We start from the raw sequence: 19158 nt of genomic DNA on the forward strand, positions 1-19158 counted from the left end.
AGCCCGTAAAACCAACGGTGTAGGTTTATTGGTGAACCCGTAAAACCAATTGTGAAGGTTCGTTGGTGAGCCCGTAAAACCAATATAGATTTTTGGTGATCCCGAAAAACCAAAGTGTAAAGGTTTTTGGATTGTGAGCCCGGAAAACAATCCAACTGTAATCCGCGGGATTATAGTGAATTTCCAAGGGATCGCTTGGGGAGTGGACGTAGGTGCTTAGGAGAGCACCGAACCACTATACTTCTTGTGTGTTCGCATTGTGTATTGTCTTAACTTCACTAACTCATCAATTGACTCAATTAAGATAGTAAAAAAAAAATTTAGAGAAACCAATTCACCCCCCCCCCCCCCCGCTCTTGGCTTGTCACCTTGGGCAACAGCGATGTTGTAGGTTAGGGTGACCAAACCACAAATCCCATTCATCATTTTCTAGGTCCACTTGCTCACTATAGGAAGAAGAATCAGCAAAGTTTGGTTTATAAGGAGTAGAGTAGTTGACAACAACATTGATATTGTAGGTGTAAGGCCTAATAGTGACATCCATTCGGATTGCGGCAAAGTTTTTGTAATAAAGGTGTAAGTCGAAGCTGGTGAGATCTTCCCAATGAGAACTCGATCAGTTGGCACCATGAGGAACACCAAAGCCAGCAACAATATTGGTGATGGCTTCAGGATTCTAGTAGATGAGTGGGAGGTTAGAAGGCTGGTGCATACTTTGTATTTGAGTTTATGATGTGCACCACCTCTAACTTGATCCTAGTGATGCACAACCAGTGGGAACTCATTCCCATGGATGCATCCTAGAGCCATTAGCCTTTGGATGATCTCATTCGATGAGTAGGAGATGAAAAACTCGTTCTCATTGGACAATTTTATCGTCGTCGATGAATCAGAGACTTTGGCTTTGTAGGTAAGGGTAACAACAATATCATCTATTTTGATGGGTCGATAGAGCGACTCGATGAAAGCTGCACTATCCAAATAGGAGGAGATTTATGCTATTTTAGTTGTAAACTATAGAAACACTTTGAGGCGGAGTCTTTTGTTTGGAAGGGAGGACATCGCTCGGTTATCAAGTGACAGTGGATGGAGATAGGTTGACATTGGTGAGGAAGAAAGCTTGGCCAGTGAAAGGGGGCATTTGGGGCAACATTGGAAAGGGTTCAGGGGAGTGGTTAGTGAAATGCAAGGGGGTTGTTTTTGTTTAGGCAATGGGGATGCCTTATAAGACTTGTAAGAGTGTCCAAGGTGAAGGCAGAGAAAATACTTGATAGGGTTTCTACATGCCCATTTGAAATGATCAGGCTTGCCGCATTTGAAAAAGACTTGCCCCTTCAATAGAGATGGTACAAGGTAGTGGGTGAGAGGGTTGGTCGAGGGGGTGGGAGTAGACTCGTACTTCGAGTTGCATGGGGTGCATGGCAATCTAACCTGAGCGGTGACCTCTTATGACTTCGGCAAAAGAACGGAATGCTGGACGTCTCAATGAAAAGTTGTTGTACAGCTTCTCCATAGAGCGGGAACTTAGAATAAGTGGTCCTCTATATCTTTATCTATGCCTGGCTTTTTTAGGTTTGACATGGACCCATTTTCTATTTGGTGGAGGACACATTTTTAGAAGTTGTACATGCTCGAAGGGTAGAGGTTGAAAGAGACGTTTCTTTGGTGGGAAGGGCAAAGAATGCTCAGTGAAGCACTATTGAGTGAGGCAGAATTGATTAAGTAGGTGTTGGACATATTCTGCCGCTGTGCGGGCCATACCTTGCGGGGTCCGTGAGCAACACAGGGAGGGTTACTGTCAGCATGTCCTGCCGCCTGCCAATGGCGATGGCTTGGTTAGTAGGTGGGTTATACCCGAGGGTCCCTGAACCCATGGCGAGGCCAGGTCGGAGTACGGGGTGGGCGAGGCCTAGTTGGAGTCAACTCGTGGCGCTGCCTTTGGTGGGGTTTAAGGAAATAGAGTTGCGCCTTCACTAACACCGGTCGGTTTTGGTGTAATGGTAGCACTTGATCCTGACAACCGGTATCAGAGCCAGAGGTCTCGAGTTCGAAACCCAGGCATCGCGTTAGGGGGGGGAATGTTGGACATATTCTGCCGCTGTGCGGGCCATACCTTGCGGGGTCCCTGAGCAGCACAGGGAGAGTCACTGTCAGCATGTCCTGCCGCCTGCCAATGGCGATGGCTTGGTTAGTAGATGGGTTATACCCGAGGGTCCCTGAACCCATGGCGAGGCCAGGTCGGAGTCCGGGGTGGGCGAGGCCTGGTCGGAGTCGACTCGTGACGCTGCCTTTGGTGGGGTTTAAGGAAATAGAGTTGCGCCTTCACTAACACCGGTCGGTTTTGGTGTAATGGTAGCGCTTGATCCTGACAACAGTAGGCTTTTTGTAGATTCCTATGAGATTATTTTGGCTCCAGTTAGTAAGGGAAAGGTGGCGTTGGAGTTGAAGTTGCTGAATTGAGAATGGCCAGCCATCAGGGAGGTTGGTGATGGCAACGAGCAGGGAGGGGGGAGTCATCATCTTCTGTGTCTATATGTGTATTATTGGTATTTCTTTTTTATGTGACAGATGGTTTGACCATGTAATTGATGTTAGAAAGGTTGTAATGATTATGACTAGAGAAGGAGGTTATACATTAATAGGAGTTTAATCAATAGGATTGAGAAAGAAATTATATCCATCCAGTTGATGAGGTTTATCTTGGAATGACTCATATGGTTAGGGGTGGCATTTTTGAATTAGGACTTGCCAACTTGCCTAAACGTTTCTAATATAAATAGAGTTGGGTGATGGTTATTTAAAATTCAATGCATTATAGATTAGCCTATCACAACTTGATTATAAATTGGTGGGATATATATTTGGTTCATTAAACCAACAGGTCACCATGAATTGAATAAATCCTTAAAATCCTAACTCAAACTTGTTGATTAGTAGAAATCTTGCCATAAACTATAACCCATAAAACAATTAGTTCCCATAATTAGAAAGGGTACCTAATTTATAGTTAATTACAAAAGGTACAAAAAATTTGAAGGAAATGATGTATTTAAGATTTATAACATTTTTTCTCAATTTTTATTTTTCTTTCATTGTCACATTATTTGGATGCCAACTTAGATGTCCGTTTCTTAACCATATTTTAATTTTATTTATTGAGATATATAGTTGGTAAGTGAAGTACCCATTAATTAGAAGGATTGGATAAGGATTCATATAAAATTAGTGGTATGTGCTATTTTTTTTTCAATCTATTTATAGATATACTAGGTGTAGAGTGAAATTTTTTTGATATGATCTAGTTTTAAACCAACTCAACCTGGCCTAGCATGGTAAAAGAATCAATTAACTGAATGAATTAAAAAATTATAAGGAAAGCTACTCTTGAAACACATGCATAAAATTTCTATGTGAATTCAATTTGTTGGCCCAACTAGGCAACCCAAGAGGAGGGATGATTTGGATTTTATAAAATTTTGCAGAAAAAAATAAAATTCCCTCAAGTTTTTAAATCTAATGAGATAAACTAGATGCAACAAGTATAGTAAGTAATAATCACAAATATACAACTAAGTATTGAAAAATAAAAAGTGAAGGGAAAAAAGTAATACACAATGATTTATAGTGGTTTGATCTCCTTATGAGCCTACATCCATTTCTCGGAACTCGTTTTCGAGATTTAATCCACTATGCTTATCCAAAGCTTTACAAACTGCTTGTCTTTCGGGTGCAAGCAATCTTTACACTTGGTGATATCCGAGTTGATCTACCTCCTCAAACACTCTTTTGTTTATCTAGAGTACAATCCTTCCAACCAATCACTCTCTATCACTCAAGCCAATAAGAGCTCAACAACTCTTTTACAATACTTAAACAAAATAATAAGAATGAAAGCACTACACTCAATTTATCAATAAGAAAGGCTTTTTATTTGTAAGCACAATACTCTCTTGATTTCTCTTCAATCCTTTCAAACTCTGTGGAACTCTCTTGCTGTAATATGAGGTATAAACCTCCTTTTATAGGCTTCAGAAGCCATTTTCCCATTTAAAACAATTTGAAGTTTTGGAAACCTATTTCCAACACATTTAATGTAGGCAAATTCGGATCAGATTTGATTTTCTACTTTGCAGCATATTTTTAACAAATCAAAAGGCTAAATTTGACTTAGTGGCTAGAGACAAAGTTGTATCCTTCAAGTTATTTTTCCAACCTAATAAGAATCATCTCAAAAGAATATTTGGTTGAAAAGTTACAGCTAAAAGAGTAAACATATGTCAGCCTGAATAACTGCTATGGATAGATAGATTGCAGACCCTATTACTCATAGCTAATGTTCAAATTTGAAAATATATTTAATATAAAAAAATTTATATAAATAAGTCTTATTTCCAAATCAACAAGAATTGCATTAAGATTATATTTTAATAAGAAGTTATGTCAAAAATACTAACACATGTTCAGAATTTTAGCATCTACCTTCAAAAGAAATCTCAATTCCTAATTTTTATTTATTTGCTATAATTATAATAATGAACTAAATTCATTTATTTGTTATCTTCAAAATCAAATAGTAAACCATTAAAACTATGGGGTTAACACCGTCATCCCTCTCCAATACACTTAAACCATCCAACAACTATTGATATTTAATTTTTAAATTTTGATTGTTGGAATTATGGAGTTCAACATATTTCATCTCGATGTAGTTATATTTCTTTAACAAGTCTCTCTCCAATAACAATCTATTTAATATATTTGAGAAAGAATACAACATAAATTATAGTCTTTCTCTAATAATAGTCGATAGAGCTTTTAAATGTAGCAGTATAAGATAAACCAGAATTGTTTTTGTATATGGTAGAGTAGTATTGTTTCAAATCACAAGGTTCATGCTTCAACTATCGTTTTCTCAATATTAGCTCATGGGGCCCTTTGAAAAAGTTAAGAAAAACCATAGTTGTTGTAATCGGCAGGTTATTAGTCGAGTATGCTTTATTGTAATTATAGTTCCTAAGCCATTCTACGAATTTCTCTATTTTGTGATATGTAAATCCAGTCTTTGAAGAGAAAAATCATTTGTTTTACCATCTCTTTGCTCACTAGTTCTTCAAACCTGAATACCCAATTATTACGTTCCTTCTAGAGACCCCAAAGACCAATGTAGAGAAGGCTATCAACCGCTACTAGAAGTTGTTACATGATATCAAAGCCACACCCCCATTTGCTCCAGAGATTAAAAAGGACATCCAGAAGTTGCTGAACAACTTCATTTTGGAAGATGAGATTCCAGTAGGATTTGGAATACTCGTATGATAGCATCAAATGGTCCAAGTTTTCCGAATGCATGGAACAAAGAGAGCATATGGAGGGAATTGTGAAACCTCTTTTTGCAAGATTATCTACAACGAGAACTTTGTTACGAGGGAATTGTGAAACCTCTTTTTGCAAGATTATCTACAACGAGAACTTTGTTATGAGGGAATTGTGAAACCTCTTTTTGCAAGATTATCTATAGCGAGAACTTTGTTATGATAATATATCCAGTTAAAGACCTTTATCTTCTTAAGAATTGGGAAATTCCATACAATAGTGCCAAAATTTGATCTAATCCCTTCATAAGAGAGAAATAAATAGCATCGTTTTATAGTGAAAGAGTGGGATGAGTGCCATTGCTAGATTCTGCTGTCATTTTCTTTTGATAATTGGATATTGCCAATGCATGAGTTCAATATATGAAGTTCTCTAGGTAGGATAACTAGAAGAGATCATGTATACTCGTCTAGATCGAGGCTTAGGGCCGGTTGGTTAGCGCCGAAGAGGAGGGAGGAGGAGAAAAATACCTCGGACGGAGGCGGAGCTCGATTGGGGGTTGAGGTCAGTCGGTCAGCACTGGAGAGGAGGGAGGAGAAGATAGATCGGGGCTTGGGGTCGGTCGGTGGGCGCTGGAGAGGAGGAAAAGGGGGCTAGTGCTGTGGAAAATGAGGGCTTCAGGTCGGGCGCTGGGGTTTTGTTTATTGAGGGAGTTGGCCTTCGACGACACTTATAAGTGTCATCTTAGGTCTAGGCCTCCGATGATGCTTATAAGTATCGTCTTAGGCACCAGCTTCCGACGATGATAACGCTTAAATGTTCCGTCTTAGGTGGGGTCCCAGCTTCCAGCCTCTGACGATGTCTGAAAAGCGTCGTCTAAGGTGGAGGCCTCCAACGACACTTATAAGCATCATCTTAGATTCCAAAGCTGCAAGGGCGACGATGCTTTTAAGTGTCGTCTGCTCATTTTCCTCCTTAATTCTTGGCCTCCGACGATGCTAATAAGCATCGTGCTTTCCACGATGCTAATAAGCATCATGCTTTCCATTTTGAAGCATCGCTAAATTTTGGTGCCGGACCCAAAATTACTGGCGCCTCTACCTGGCGTCGGCATATATATATCGGCATTCTCCACTTTTGCTGTAGTGCAAAATTGTTGGAAACTAAATTAACAATTAAAACATTACCTCTATTCTCCATTACATCCTTTCTCTTTTCTGCATCTTTGTTGATGATTTAATTGTCTGGAGCATAGGAGTTGGAGAAGGAGAAAATCTGTAAATTTGTTTATTTGGACAACTGAGCAGACAGAAAACCTGAAGGTCTAGGTCTACTCAAGGCAGCAAGTAAATGCAAATTAATAATTCAGCTGTTGTTCAAAGTTGCCAACACATGAACAGTCATTCCGAAGCTCAGAATCAAAGGATTGGTAGATACTAGGTTGCAACTAAAATTTAGTTGACTGGAAAAGTCAAGCTGCTTGAGCCTTTCCTGTAAGCAAAAGTTGAATCACAAAGGAAAGTGTTCAGTTGAACTACATATCAGGGAAACTTCATGCTTTGACTCACTCATGCAACATAGCATTGCACCATTCATGTTTCTGACCAACTTAGGAGACAGCATAAAAGTTGATTGAGAAGAAGTCTATGATCTGATTAAACTACATGTTGTGTAAGTGGAAATCTGGGCATGTACTTAGCTTGCTTAGGGAGCTGACTCAGTATCTTTCATTCTGACGAGAAAAATAAACACATCGAATGGTTTGATAAACCATTCCTGTAACAAACATCGATCACATCTGGTTCAATGCTTCAAACACTCCTCAGGTTAATTTCAATATCGGGGGCTCGAAAGTTCGCATCAGCAACGACAAGAACCATCTGATCATCAGTCCATGTCGTATGTCGTGCCTGAAACATCTTCAGCAGTAACATCTGCGAGCAATGTATCAATCATAGAGCAGCAATCAGCTTAAGGAGAAGATTACATCTATTTTTAATGACCCTATTACTTCCATCAGACCACAGATTTGATAACTTATGGCCAAAATAAGGCATACATAAAGCATTAAAACCTTACCTAAAACCTAATAGGTGTAAAATGTTAGCATATGCGATGCACATAAATGAAAATATAGATGAATGTGATTCCTCCATCTAATTAATAGTGAGATTTATGTTGCTCCTTTTTGTCTTCAAACAGAAAAAGACATCACATATTTACATTTTTCTCAGCCTAAACTAGTAACGTTCTAAGATTTGGAAATAGAGTTATTTAACTAAAATTTACATTTTAAAACATTTATAATTGAATAGCTATTATTTTTTTGAAAAATGGTCATTGCTAACACAGGGTCATGAGTTTGCTATCTTTAAAAAGCAAACATAAATATTTTTAGAATTAGAGTTTGCATAAGGTGAAGAGAGAACAAAATTGCTGCACAAGAAGATTGTCACAAGTGAGTAGCTAGGCGTTCGAGGCCTTCGATGACCGCCCCAGCACTAGAACTGGTGCCTACTTAAGCAGCTTGCCATCTAGGCATTGATTTATCGAAAATATTATATTTTTTTATTAATTCTCTGTCAAAATCAATAAGTATTATTAGAAAGAGAAATTAAGTTCAGCTGTAACACATTCCTTAAATACTAATTATCGACTAAACATATTGCATTTATAAGAATCTTTAAATACTTGACAGAAAAACTATAAATAAAATTAAAATAATTAGTTGGAAAATAATCTTATCATTTATCACTATAATATCTCTTTTATATTCTTTTTGTGACTATACATGACAGCTATCAATGTTATTTGTTTTGAAATATTTTTCTACCTAAACCTTTAAAAGAGACCGATGCCTCTAGCCATCTAAACAATTTGACAACCTAGGACCATACGCATATTGACACCCTTGCAACATACTGCAAGTCTATCTGCTTTTAGAAACCATCTCATCAGCTTCCAAAAACAATTCATATTCACTCAGGATCTGTATGTAGATACTCTTACTCCTGAATGTTTAACTCTATCCTCTTGGTATCAAAACAAACACAACACACGGTCCAAGTCTCCAAAATGCCCAATTAAATAAATTTAAGACAATTTCAAACATCCAACTGACAGTTTGATTGCAGCAAGAGGCTTATTTATTCCATAAATAAGATGCTGCTTCACCATCTACATGCTATTGTAAATGGTGAGGTCGCAGCTGAACAGAAAAAAAACTTATTATTTCCCCACATTATCATGACCAAAGTTGGAAGCGAGCGAGTCAGTGCTGCCCAACTAAATGTATAATGTCTCTATAATGTCAAACCAGTAGGAAAAATCTGTCACATTATCAGAGAACAGATCTGGAACTGTTAGTCCACTCCCATATAAGCTGGTAAGCCTGAGATGATTCCTCCATTTTCCAGCAATTCCCTGCTTCACGCGATGAATTCCTTCTAAAGACAGAAATCTGGGAAGCAAACCCTGGTTCCACATCACCTGACCCACCAACACCACTGAATTCAACAATATAATTGTGCCTAGCTGCAAGGTCAGTGGCCCAGTGATTAAACTGCTCTCGGGTCCACTCAAACTTGTGATCATGATTGCGGAACTTGCAAGGTGCTGATTTCTCTTCAGAATCATCTTCTTTGTTGGGAATAGTGGATCTTTGGAGTATGGGGTTGTATTCATAGTTGGGTGTGGAGACGATGAGTACACTGGGGCAGAAAAAACTCAAGACAACATCACCAAACAAGCATGCTTGATCCTCTTCCATATGCTCAATCACCTGCATTTCATTTCCAGAACTACACTGAATAGCAGTGTTTAAAATTTTAAATCTATACAGTATGATATAAGCATGCATGAGCTAATAAACCAACCAATTTATACTTGTGAAGTAAAAATAACTCCCTAGTTTTATAGAAGCTTGTCATGCAGAGAATGCTTCTAGTAATTGCAGTCTATTATTCGTAACATTTAGGATCTCATTGCTCATATAATCTTCTCCCAAGTTCTATATGATGTCTATTGCACAAAAAGAAAAGAAAGAAGACAAGGAAAATAAAGAACAAAACCTATTGACCTCCTCTGCCTTAAATATCCTTTACAAGCTAATATCTATTCTGAAAGAGTTTCTATTGCAATCAATGTAAGCTGAGATATAGCAGAGTGACTTCAACAGCCTATTCGATATTTGCCTCACTAGTTAAACATCGTTCATAAATGTTATGTGAAGATTATGCAAGCTTACATAGTCATAATTTAACTTACAATATTGAGAAAATTTAGAGTTAATCATTGAAGTTTGAAGTGATACGTATGCGACAACAACTAATACCATATGCTGAACTTAGAAGTGGAAGAAAAGAAAGCAATCAAATATGGAACTAATGATACATCAAAGTGAGATTTATTAGTAAATTATTAGGCTACTTGATAGAGAAGTCAATATGGGATCAGAATATTCAGTACCTCTAAACAAGTTCCGATGTCAAATCCATACAAGCGTGCATCAAAATCTGTAATTGATCCATCATAAAGCACTACAGATCTGATGTTTGTTTGCATCAAGGAGTTAGAGCTTAATTTCTGATGTAAAATCTGCAAAATCAAAAATTATAACAATTAAAATAGCCTGAAGATAGCACAAATCTCCATGTAGAATATTGAAATCTAAAATGTAAAACCAAGCTAAATAGAAACCTAGGGAAAAAATACAATTGGCATACTAGATTAAAACAAACTCCATGGAACTACTTCAACAATTGTTTCTAAATAATAATGCAATATTTATGAATGTGAAAAAGGCCACTGTTCAGAAGTGATACCTTCGCAGCACGTATGAGGCTCTTACGTGAAAGATCCACACCAACTATCTTTTCTAATGTAGTTGTACGCTCCACTAATAACTCCAGTAGGCTACCAGATCCACAGCCAAAATCAACCTGCATAAGCAAAACACATGCTCAATCTCAATAATTATTGAGAATCTCCAAAGGAAATGGTGAAGCAGGAAGATAAATACCAACGTAGTGGCACGAGACTCATTAATGTGCCCCAGTGCAAATTCTACTCGCTGCTTAGATAGAGGTGGGCTGAACAAAGCCTGCTCCATTCTATCTTCCAAGGGTTCAGTAACTTGCAAGACCTTCACGGTGTACTCCAGATAGCAGTTGCCTGCAGCATAGATTGCACATTTTCATTCAACATTGTTCGATGTCAATGCTGCCAACTTAAACTAAGACAAGGAAACAGGGAGGGGGTGATGTTGAAGACACACATAAATTTGACTGTGAAAGATGATTTGCAGATTCACCAGCTGCAGCCAAGATCAGGTCCTTGGAAGGCAGTTCTATGATGAACTGGGCTGCTTGTTTGACAGATAACTGAGTTACACATGCTTCAAGCTGGTTAATCACAGCACCAGTCCCTATCTCAAATTCAAACTCGTCATTGCTTTCTAAGGGATCTTTGAAAGACCCATCTTTCCCCACTAATGCAACAACATAACTTATGCAGGTTAAACATCCGGGGGATGGGAAGACACCAGAATCTGGACCTTCAATATTTAGAAGAATCATCCCATTTTCCTGCTTTATGTGCGGCTGATTCATACAGACTGACCCTAGCGAACTGAATCTTTCTAGAGAATAATTCTGCTTAACATGATAAGTAGATAACCATGTTGCAAATTCCCTAGAAAAATTGAGCAGATTAACATTAACGCCGTGAGAACATCCAAAAGAGAACAACTTCTCCACAGGCATGTCTAGTTGCTTAAATAACTTATTGAAAAATGTCAGAACTTTTAATGCAGAATTCTGAATGGCATCATTTTCTTTTGTGTAAGTATCAGCCAGAAAACAGTCAACTATTGGTTCCCGTCTCCTTGACAATATTTTCACTTCACATCTGAAAGTACCTGATTTGCCCATGTCTTTGTCAATAACATCAGCTGCACCTCCATCTGCCATCTCAATTTCTTCATTTAACTTTGATGAATTAGATATTTTACACATTTCTGATAATTCTGATGAAGTTTCTGGAGAACTGAGACTCCTAACAGAGAAAATAGGTTCTGATAACCGGTGCTGGTGGCAGAACACAGAGAGGAGGTCCCTTGGGGTAGGTCCCTTCCAATTTGAACGTGTAGTAAAAGCAGCGGGCAATACAGCTGCAAGTATCGCCTCTCTAGACAACTTATAATGCCCATCAGGTACCTTATTGAGAAGCATCCTGAAGGACCAAAAATTAGTTATTAACATAGAAATCTGTCACAGCTAATTATGAAATACCAAGATCTAAAATCCATATTCAAATCATTACTCAAAAACAAACAGAATAATGATACAAAAAAATTGAAGTCCTCATATCTTGTCACTAGTAACCAGCACCATGCATCAGATTTAAAAAAAAAATATCACAATGCATGTGTATACAGTGTGATCACATAAAAAACACTAATTCCAGAATGCAAAAGTTGACCAGTTCTCTTATTGCACAATCATGTGAGGCTACTCAAAATACAAGAATTTTTGGTTGCATGATACTGTTGAAAATGACGGCGACTAGTAATTCAAGAGGCAAGAATTTCAGGGATGAAACAAATTAAACAAGGGTTTGCACCACAGACCTGTAATAGGAACAAAGAGATATGTCTTCATAGAAAAGGTCCGATGACTTCCATGTATATCCAATATTCGCTAACACTGCATCTCCATATATTTTCTGGCCTGAGAAGTATGAAGCTCGCTTATTTAGTATTGTTTCTGTTTTAATATTTCCTTCAACAGTTGCATGTAGATCTGATGAAATTGATGCCATTAAAGGAGCTTCCGGAATAGGAAAGTATAACTTCATTTCTGATGAAGCTTTGCCAACAGTCCTGAAGTAGCAGAAACATTTTAATCAAGAGCATACAACCAATCAATATAACTAGCAAATAGTAAAGTGCACAAGTGCACTGGACTCTAATATTCTACAGACCTTGAGACAACAATCTGGGAAGAATCAGCAACATTGAGCTTCTTAGCAATTTCATCCAAGTAATATTGGTTGTCAGAAACATCAAGAGTCAATGTTTCAACATGCTCCTCAATTGAGCAGGGAATATATATGGCTTCTATCTGTATGCACCCCATTGAGACTGAATAACGGTTAAGAAATGATTGTAAAGCTTCAGGAGAATATAGACCTTGCTTCTTTATCAAAAGTTTTCCGTCAGTCAAGAAAATGGAACCAGACATTTTGGCAGCCTTTAGGATAAGTGATATAACTGAAAGAGGATCTGATTCTGTCTTGGGATTGATAGTTTTGCATAAGTTATTAGCTTTCACGTCGCATGCAGCAATGGCAGATATTGGAAGCATACCATAACAGTGTCCGACTCTTCCAAATGCCACTCTAAAGTGACCGATCAGGGGATGAGATGATGAAAGAAACTTCCATTGAAACAGCAAACATAAAAAAAAATGTCAGAGAATTCAGGCGGAGAAGTCTTGTTAACATTATTATCCAGTTTGATTTCAAAATGACAAAAAAATTGAGCAAATGAGGCACCAATGTGCACTGTTGAACTAATCACCTTTTCTAATAGTGACTTGTCTGTACAATTAATAATCAGGTTCATGCAACCTCTTACATCTATGTGATTCATAATATTGCCCAGGTGAAATACGATGTATGAGGAAACTTACTTAGATTCATGGACTTAGGTTAGAAGCAATAAAAAACTAGGCTATTGATATGAACCTTCCAAATTATTAACTTCCTCGATGCACAATCAAGTAGCTTGCTCAGTACAACAGAGCTTCCATGGATCAGCTACAGTCACTTGGATCAATAGAAAGAATAAGGTTGCAAATGGAGATCATTTAAAGGTGAAAAAGAACTGAGTAATTAAAGCTATCTACTTACAATCCAATACTTCTCACATTTGCCATACCGCGGCAAACATGTCATCTTGTTGGTGTATAATGTGCTTTGTGGCTACTTAAGAAGGCCCTAATCACGTACTCAAGCCACTGCATGCAAACACACACACACACACACACATAGACACACACAAACAGAGAGAGACAGAGAGAGAGATGAGGGAGTATGGAATAACCATGTGTTGTCAAGGATATCGCAACCAACAAAATCTGTTGCATCAAGCCTATATATTCAAAAGCAGAAATTAGGAAGTGAACCATTTCAAAGGTATATAGTGCAAGCATCTGACTCCACATATCCAAGTGAACTGTGCAAGGACCATCAAATTGGAGGTGCAAATAAAGGAGCAATTTGTTTATGTTGACAATCCATGCATATGGCAACTGTTATTAGTGGAAGGCATCAAATAAACAAGGAACATAGAACCTGGTAATATTGAAAAGAATCAACAGATCTTAATGAAACTCCAAATTTGTAGTATGCTTAATTAAATACAACAAAATCTGAAAGTAATCAAAAGAAATTTTTACAGAAAAGGGAAAGAGATCAAAGAAAAAGCAACATTGCTTAATTTATTGTGAAAAATTTCAAGGTTCAAGAAGAAGGGTTATTAGGGCATAAGCAGAGCCGAATAAATAAATTTCACACTTACTGGGAAATGCTTTCTATGGAAACACTTTTATGTCCTTCGTTGCTTTCATAGTAAAGTTCTCAATTAATTGTGCAAAAAGAAAATTCATGCAAAATTACCAACCTCGTCTGTAAACAAGACAGATACACGAGCAACTAATTCATTCCATGCTTCCTGCGGAGTGGGATTATTTGTTGTAAACTGAATTCCCAACTGCAAAAGAAATCAAAGCATTACCACAAACTGAAAGATAAAATCACATCATTAAATTGTTACGTACATAAATACTACAGGAACCGCGACCATATAGTCTTACCTCACTTAGATTAAGACCAGCTGTTAGGGTCTAAGTTATAACGTCCTACATAAGTAAGAGTAAAAGCAACACCCAGATAATCAAGTACTCTGAATATATTTCAAATTATCCAGTCTTTCTTTTCAATGAATGCATAGGGGATTTCATGCTTGAATTAGCTTTTTAAGTTTCTGGATTCATCAAACAGGTTATGCAAATAGTAAGGAGCAATTAAAGCATTGGTCCGTTGACTCCTCGACAATAAGTATATGGGATTGAGCAATCTGTGTCTGCTCTTTCCATCGTCAACGAACAATTTTTATAATATCTGGCATTCCCATTTTTTAGTTCCCAAGAGTTTGTCAGTTGATATCAAACTCAATAATTTTGTTGTTTTTGTTCTTCCAGGAGCCAACTTGTAAAGTTATCGAGTATTTTACGTTGTACTGAGCAGAACTCAAGCTTTTAACACTTATTACAAAAATATTAGGCAATGCCTCTCCTAATCTGTTACTGCACTGATTCACCATGTTATTTTTTCAGCTAAAAAAAAAAGATGGAACTATGGAAGGTAAAATTGGAATCAAAGGTCGATGGTACTATCCCGAGTTACCTAGTTCGGAGCGTACCAAGCCGTACCAAAGGCGGACTGGGATGGTTCCGGCCTTCACATCGAGAAACCAGCGAGGTAGGGGAGAGTGAGAAGGAAAGAGAGGAAAAGAGAGAGAAAGAGGGAGGGAGGGAGGGAGAGAGGAGACGGCAGCAGAGTGAGCGAGGCAGATAGAGGGTTGGGGGGAGAGGGAGGGAGAGAGAGGGAGAAGGGAGGGAGGCAGACAGAAGGGAGAGGGCTTTCCTCCACCTCTCTCGCTCTCTGCTATTGTCTCCCTCTCTCTCCCTCCCTCCCTCCCTCTCCCTCCAGCCCTCTATCAGCCTCTCCCACTCTCCAACGCCGTCTCCCTCTCTCTCCCTCTCCCTCCCTTCCTCTCTTTTTTCCTCTCTTTGTTCTCTCTCTTCCCCTTCCACTGCCTCTCTCTCTCCCCGCTGCCCCCGCCTGCTCTCTCCCTCCCTTCTTCCCTCTCCCTCCCCCTCAGTGACAAAAGCCTCATGCATTAGGCTGCCTTTTTTCTTCTAAGAGTGAAAGCTACAATCAGGGGTGCCACTATGGAATATTAGACGTTAAGCTGATGCTTTACCACATTTGTTTCTACCACATTTGTTGTTATCATATGATTCACCAGAGAGAGAATATAAATTGATAGCATATAAATTGCTTCCAACCAAAACAATCTTTATGACATCAATTATTGGCTGAATTTGTCTATCATGTCCTTTTCATTCTTTGTTTCCTATGATTCTGCAGTTTCCAAAAAAATATGAATTTCATGGAAATTGTCCTATATTCTGCTGCTATTATGTCACCAATGAGCATTTAGATTAACCTAACAATAAGAGTGCCTTTATGTTTATTTTAATGTGTAATGTTTAACAATCCCACAGCTGCTGACTAATGACTAAGGAAACAAGAAACAGCAGAAATTGAGGCATGCATGAGGCTATGAAGCAAAACCTTTTCTATGGCAATCTTTGCAGCAGACTGCTCCGCTTCCTTCTTCCTTGGAAAGGTATCTGAAGTAACAGACAACTCAGGGAGATCCAAATAACATCTATACAGGATTTTGGTCTGCTGCGGGATTACCAACCCAGGGCAATCTGCTGACTGCAACTCTTCCTCAATCCTATAGCATGCTTTATTACCATACTTCTGATATATAAGGGCCTTTGGGGTAAGAGTTGGCCTATTCACTGCAACCGCTGGTGATTCTTGAGTTCCCATAGTTCTCCTTAAAACCTTATCTTTCTCGATAATTATTCCCTCAGACTATAAGAATAGGAATTGTACAGCATATATTATTCAAACCAATGCTAATACTCGTCCTGTTAAAAGAGAAAGCAAAAACTATACCATGTCAATTAATACTATAATCAACTGGCTAGAAGCAAACAATCTAACCCAAATGTGGTTACCATAAAAACAAACATAAACGAGAGAAATTAGTGCAAGAAACTAACTTGTTTAACTAATTCAAATGTGGATGGTACACAAAAACAAAAAGAGAATAAGTATTCCAAAAGACCGAATCTTTTATCTCTATTTACCGATCTAAATCTCGAAAACAGACGAAATAAGCTCTCAACGTCTAGCAATAGGACAAGCAGCAAATAGTGAATACAAAAAATATACAAAAGAGAATTTACAAACCCTAAGCTCAAAAAAGAAAAAAAAAAAACTGAAAAGAAAAACATACGAAGGCCGGTGCACAAAAAAACCCGGGAAGAATCATATGAAGAACATTACTTAGAGAAAGAAAACAAAGATATAACCCGAAAGCTCCAAAAAAGATCACCAGTAGAAGAATCCGAGCACAAATCACCAGCGAAGGGGAAAAGATCAGGACTTCGAGACTAAGGAACCTCAAAGCGCCGCTCCTAGGGCCGAGACCTAAGACGCACTAAGGATTGTCAACAGACGGTGAGAAAAATTCTCGAAACCCCGGGCCTATAAATAGGAAATCAGCAATTAATGCAGGAAATTTTCGACATAAGGCTTTAAAGACAGGACCAGATAGCCCAATCTGAGCCGGAAAAGGAGATTTTACATCGAAAATTTAGGGTTTTCAGAGATACGCGCACCTCTCCTGATACATCGAGGAACGGCCCCCGAACAGTCTACATAGAGAGTGAGAGAACTCAAGGAAAGGAGGGAAAGTACTTAAAACTGCACGCCCATCCTCATGACCCCTGGTCTTCTCTAACTTGCGCTCACATTGACCTTGCGCCACGTGGTTTTAAAAAAATAATAATATATCGTCCGGACACCCGCAGACGAGTTTATCAGATCTGCCGTCCAAATCAACAAGCATCATATCCTAGCCGTCTATCTTTACGTGGATGCTGTGGAGATTGCTTCAGATCGAAGCAAATTATGTTATATATATATACATATATATAATAAAACTGGATTGTTTGGCCTCGTCTTATACTTCAAAAACCAATGCCCATGGGATATATATTTGAGAAAGAATACAACATAAAATTATAGCTATCCGGATAAATAAATTCTAGAAGTAATATTAAGACATGGTATTATATTAAATAGATTGTTATGAGAGAGAGACTTGTTTAAGAAATATAACTATGTTGAGATGAAATATTTTGGATGCCATAGTTCCAACAATCAAAATTTAAAATTTAAATATCAATAGATGTTGGATGGTTTAAGTGTATTGGAGAGAGATGATTGAATTTGCATAAAAATTTTATGCATGTGTTTCAAGAGTAGTTTACTTATAATTAATAATTCATTCAGTTAATTGATTCTTTTACCATGCTAGACCAGGTTGAGTTGGTTTAAAACTAGATCACATCAAAAAAAATTACTCTACACCCAATATATCTATAAATAGATTGAAAAAAAAGTAGCACATACCATTTACTTTATATGAATCCTTATCCAATCTTTCCAATTGATGGGTACTTCACTTACCAACTATATATCTCAATAAATAAAATTAAAATATGGTCCAGAAATGCACATCTGAGTTGGCATCCAAATAATGTGAGAATGAAAAGAAAAATTAAAATTGAGAAGCAGATGTTATAAATCCTAAATACATCATTTTCTTCATGTTTTCTGTACCTTCTGTAATTAACTATTAATTAGGTACCTTTTCTAATTATTCGAACTAATTGTTGTATGGGTTATAGTTTATGGTAAGATTTCTACTAATCAACAAGTTTGAGTTAGGATTTTAAGGATTTATTCAATTCATGGGGACTTGTTGGTTTAATGAACCAAATATATATCCAACCAATTTATAATCAAGTTGTGATAGGCAAATCTATATTGCATTGAATTTTAGTTAACCATCACCCAAATCTATTTATATTAGAAACGTCTAGGCAAGTTGGCAAGTCTTAATTCAAAAATGCCACCCTAACCATATAAGTCATTCCATGAAAAACCTTATCAACTAGATGGATATAATTTCTTTCTTAATCATATTGATTAAACTCTTATTAATGTTTAAGCTCTTTCTTTAGTCATAATCATTACAGCATTCCTAACATCAATAATACACAGTAAAACCTTCTGTCACATAAAAAAGAAATAGTAATAATACACATACAGACACAGAAGATGATGGCTTCTCCTTCCCTCCTTCTGTCCCCCTGCTCGTTGCCAGCACCAATCTCCCCCCACAGTTGGCCATTCTCAATTCAGCAACTTCATATACAATGCCACCTTTTTCCTATTAACTGGAGCCAAAACAATCGTCTAGGAATCTACAAAAAGCCTACTCAATCAATTCTGTCCCGCTCAATGGTGCCTCACCGAGCATCCTTTGCCCTTTCCACCAAAGAAATGTCTCTTTCAACCACTACCCTTCAGGCTTGTACAACTTCTAAATATACGTCCCCCACCAAATAGGGAACGGGTCCATGTCAAACCTAAAAAAGCTGGGCATTGACAAAGATATAGAGGACCACTTATTCTTGGCTCCCGCTCTATGGAGAAACTATACAACAACTTTCCATCGAGATGTCCGTCATCCTGTTCTTTTGCCGAAGTCATGAGAGGCCACCACTCAGGTATGGAATGCCATGCACCTCATGCAGCTTGAAGTGCGACTCTACCTCCCACTCCCTCGACCAACCCTCTCACCCACCACCTTCTACTATCTCTATTTAAGGAGCAAGTCTTTTCAAATGCAGCAAGCCTGATCAGTTCAAATAAGCATGTAGAAACCCTATCAAGTGCTTTCTCTCCCTTGCCTATAAAGCCAAAGTCTCTAATTCATGGACGACGAGAAAATTCTCCAAGGAGAATGAGTGTTTCGTCTCCTACCCATCGAATGAGATCATCCAAAGGCTAATGGCTCTAGGATGCATCTGTGGGAATGAGTTCTCACTAGTTGTGACTCACTAGGAT

General features: G+C 38.0%; 1 protein-coding gene across 2 annotated transcripts; it reads right to left on the minus strand.

Moving 5' to 3' along the window:
• Positions 1–8379: 8379 nt before the first annotated feature.
• On the minus strand, positions 8380–16963 carry LOC103723093 (small RNA 2'-O-methyltransferase). 2 transcript variants are annotated; one of them, XM_008813902.3, is made up of 11 exons: positions 16860–16959; positions 16574–16725; positions 15736–16103; positions 13997–14086; positions 12295–12749; positions 11942–12193; positions 10589–11544; positions 10334–10485; positions 10137–10253; positions 9781–9909; positions 8380–9094 (listed from the first exon to the last, which is right to left on the minus strand). In XM_008813902.3, exons 3-11 carry the CDS (start codon positions 16000–16002, stop codon positions 8654–8656), a joined length of 2859 nt encoding a protein of 952 aa, XP_008812124.2. In that variant the 5' UTR covers positions 16003–16103; positions 16574–16725; positions 16860–16959; the 3' UTR covers positions 8380–8653. The 2 variants fall into 2 exon arrangements, with proteins under 2 accessions (XP_008812124.2, XP_008812123.2); XM_008813901.3 differs by lacking the exon at positions 16574–16725 and having other exon boundaries at positions 16860–16963.
• Positions 16964–19158: the final 2195 nt, after the last annotated feature.

Source organism: Phoenix dactylifera, unplaced genomic scaffold, assembly GCF_009389715.1.
Source record: "Phoenix dactylifera cultivar Barhee BC4 unplaced genomic scaffold, palm_55x_up_171113_PBpolish2nd_filt_p 000631F, whole genome shotgun sequence".
In the NCBI taxonomy this organism is placed as follows: Eukaryota; Viridiplantae; Streptophyta; class Magnoliopsida; order Arecales; family Arecaceae; genus Phoenix; species Phoenix dactylifera.

What these genes read in the sequence shown, in the direction of transcription:
- LOC103723093 (XM_008813901.3), bottom strand. Translation starts at nt 16,002, where the DNA reads ATGGGAACTCAAGAATCACCAGCGGTTGCAGTGAATAGGCCAACTCTT. An exon ending in CAAAGATTGCCATAGAAAAG is followed by an intron (nt 14,087 to 15,735) that starts GTTTTGCTTCAT and finishes TTTCTTTTGCAG; the next exon opens with TTGGGAATTCAGTTTACAAC. An exon ending in TCCCAGATTGTTGTCTCAAG is followed by an intron (nt 12,194 to 12,294) that starts GTCTGTAGAATA and finishes CTGCTACTTCAG; the next exon opens with GACTGTTGGCAAAGCTTCAT.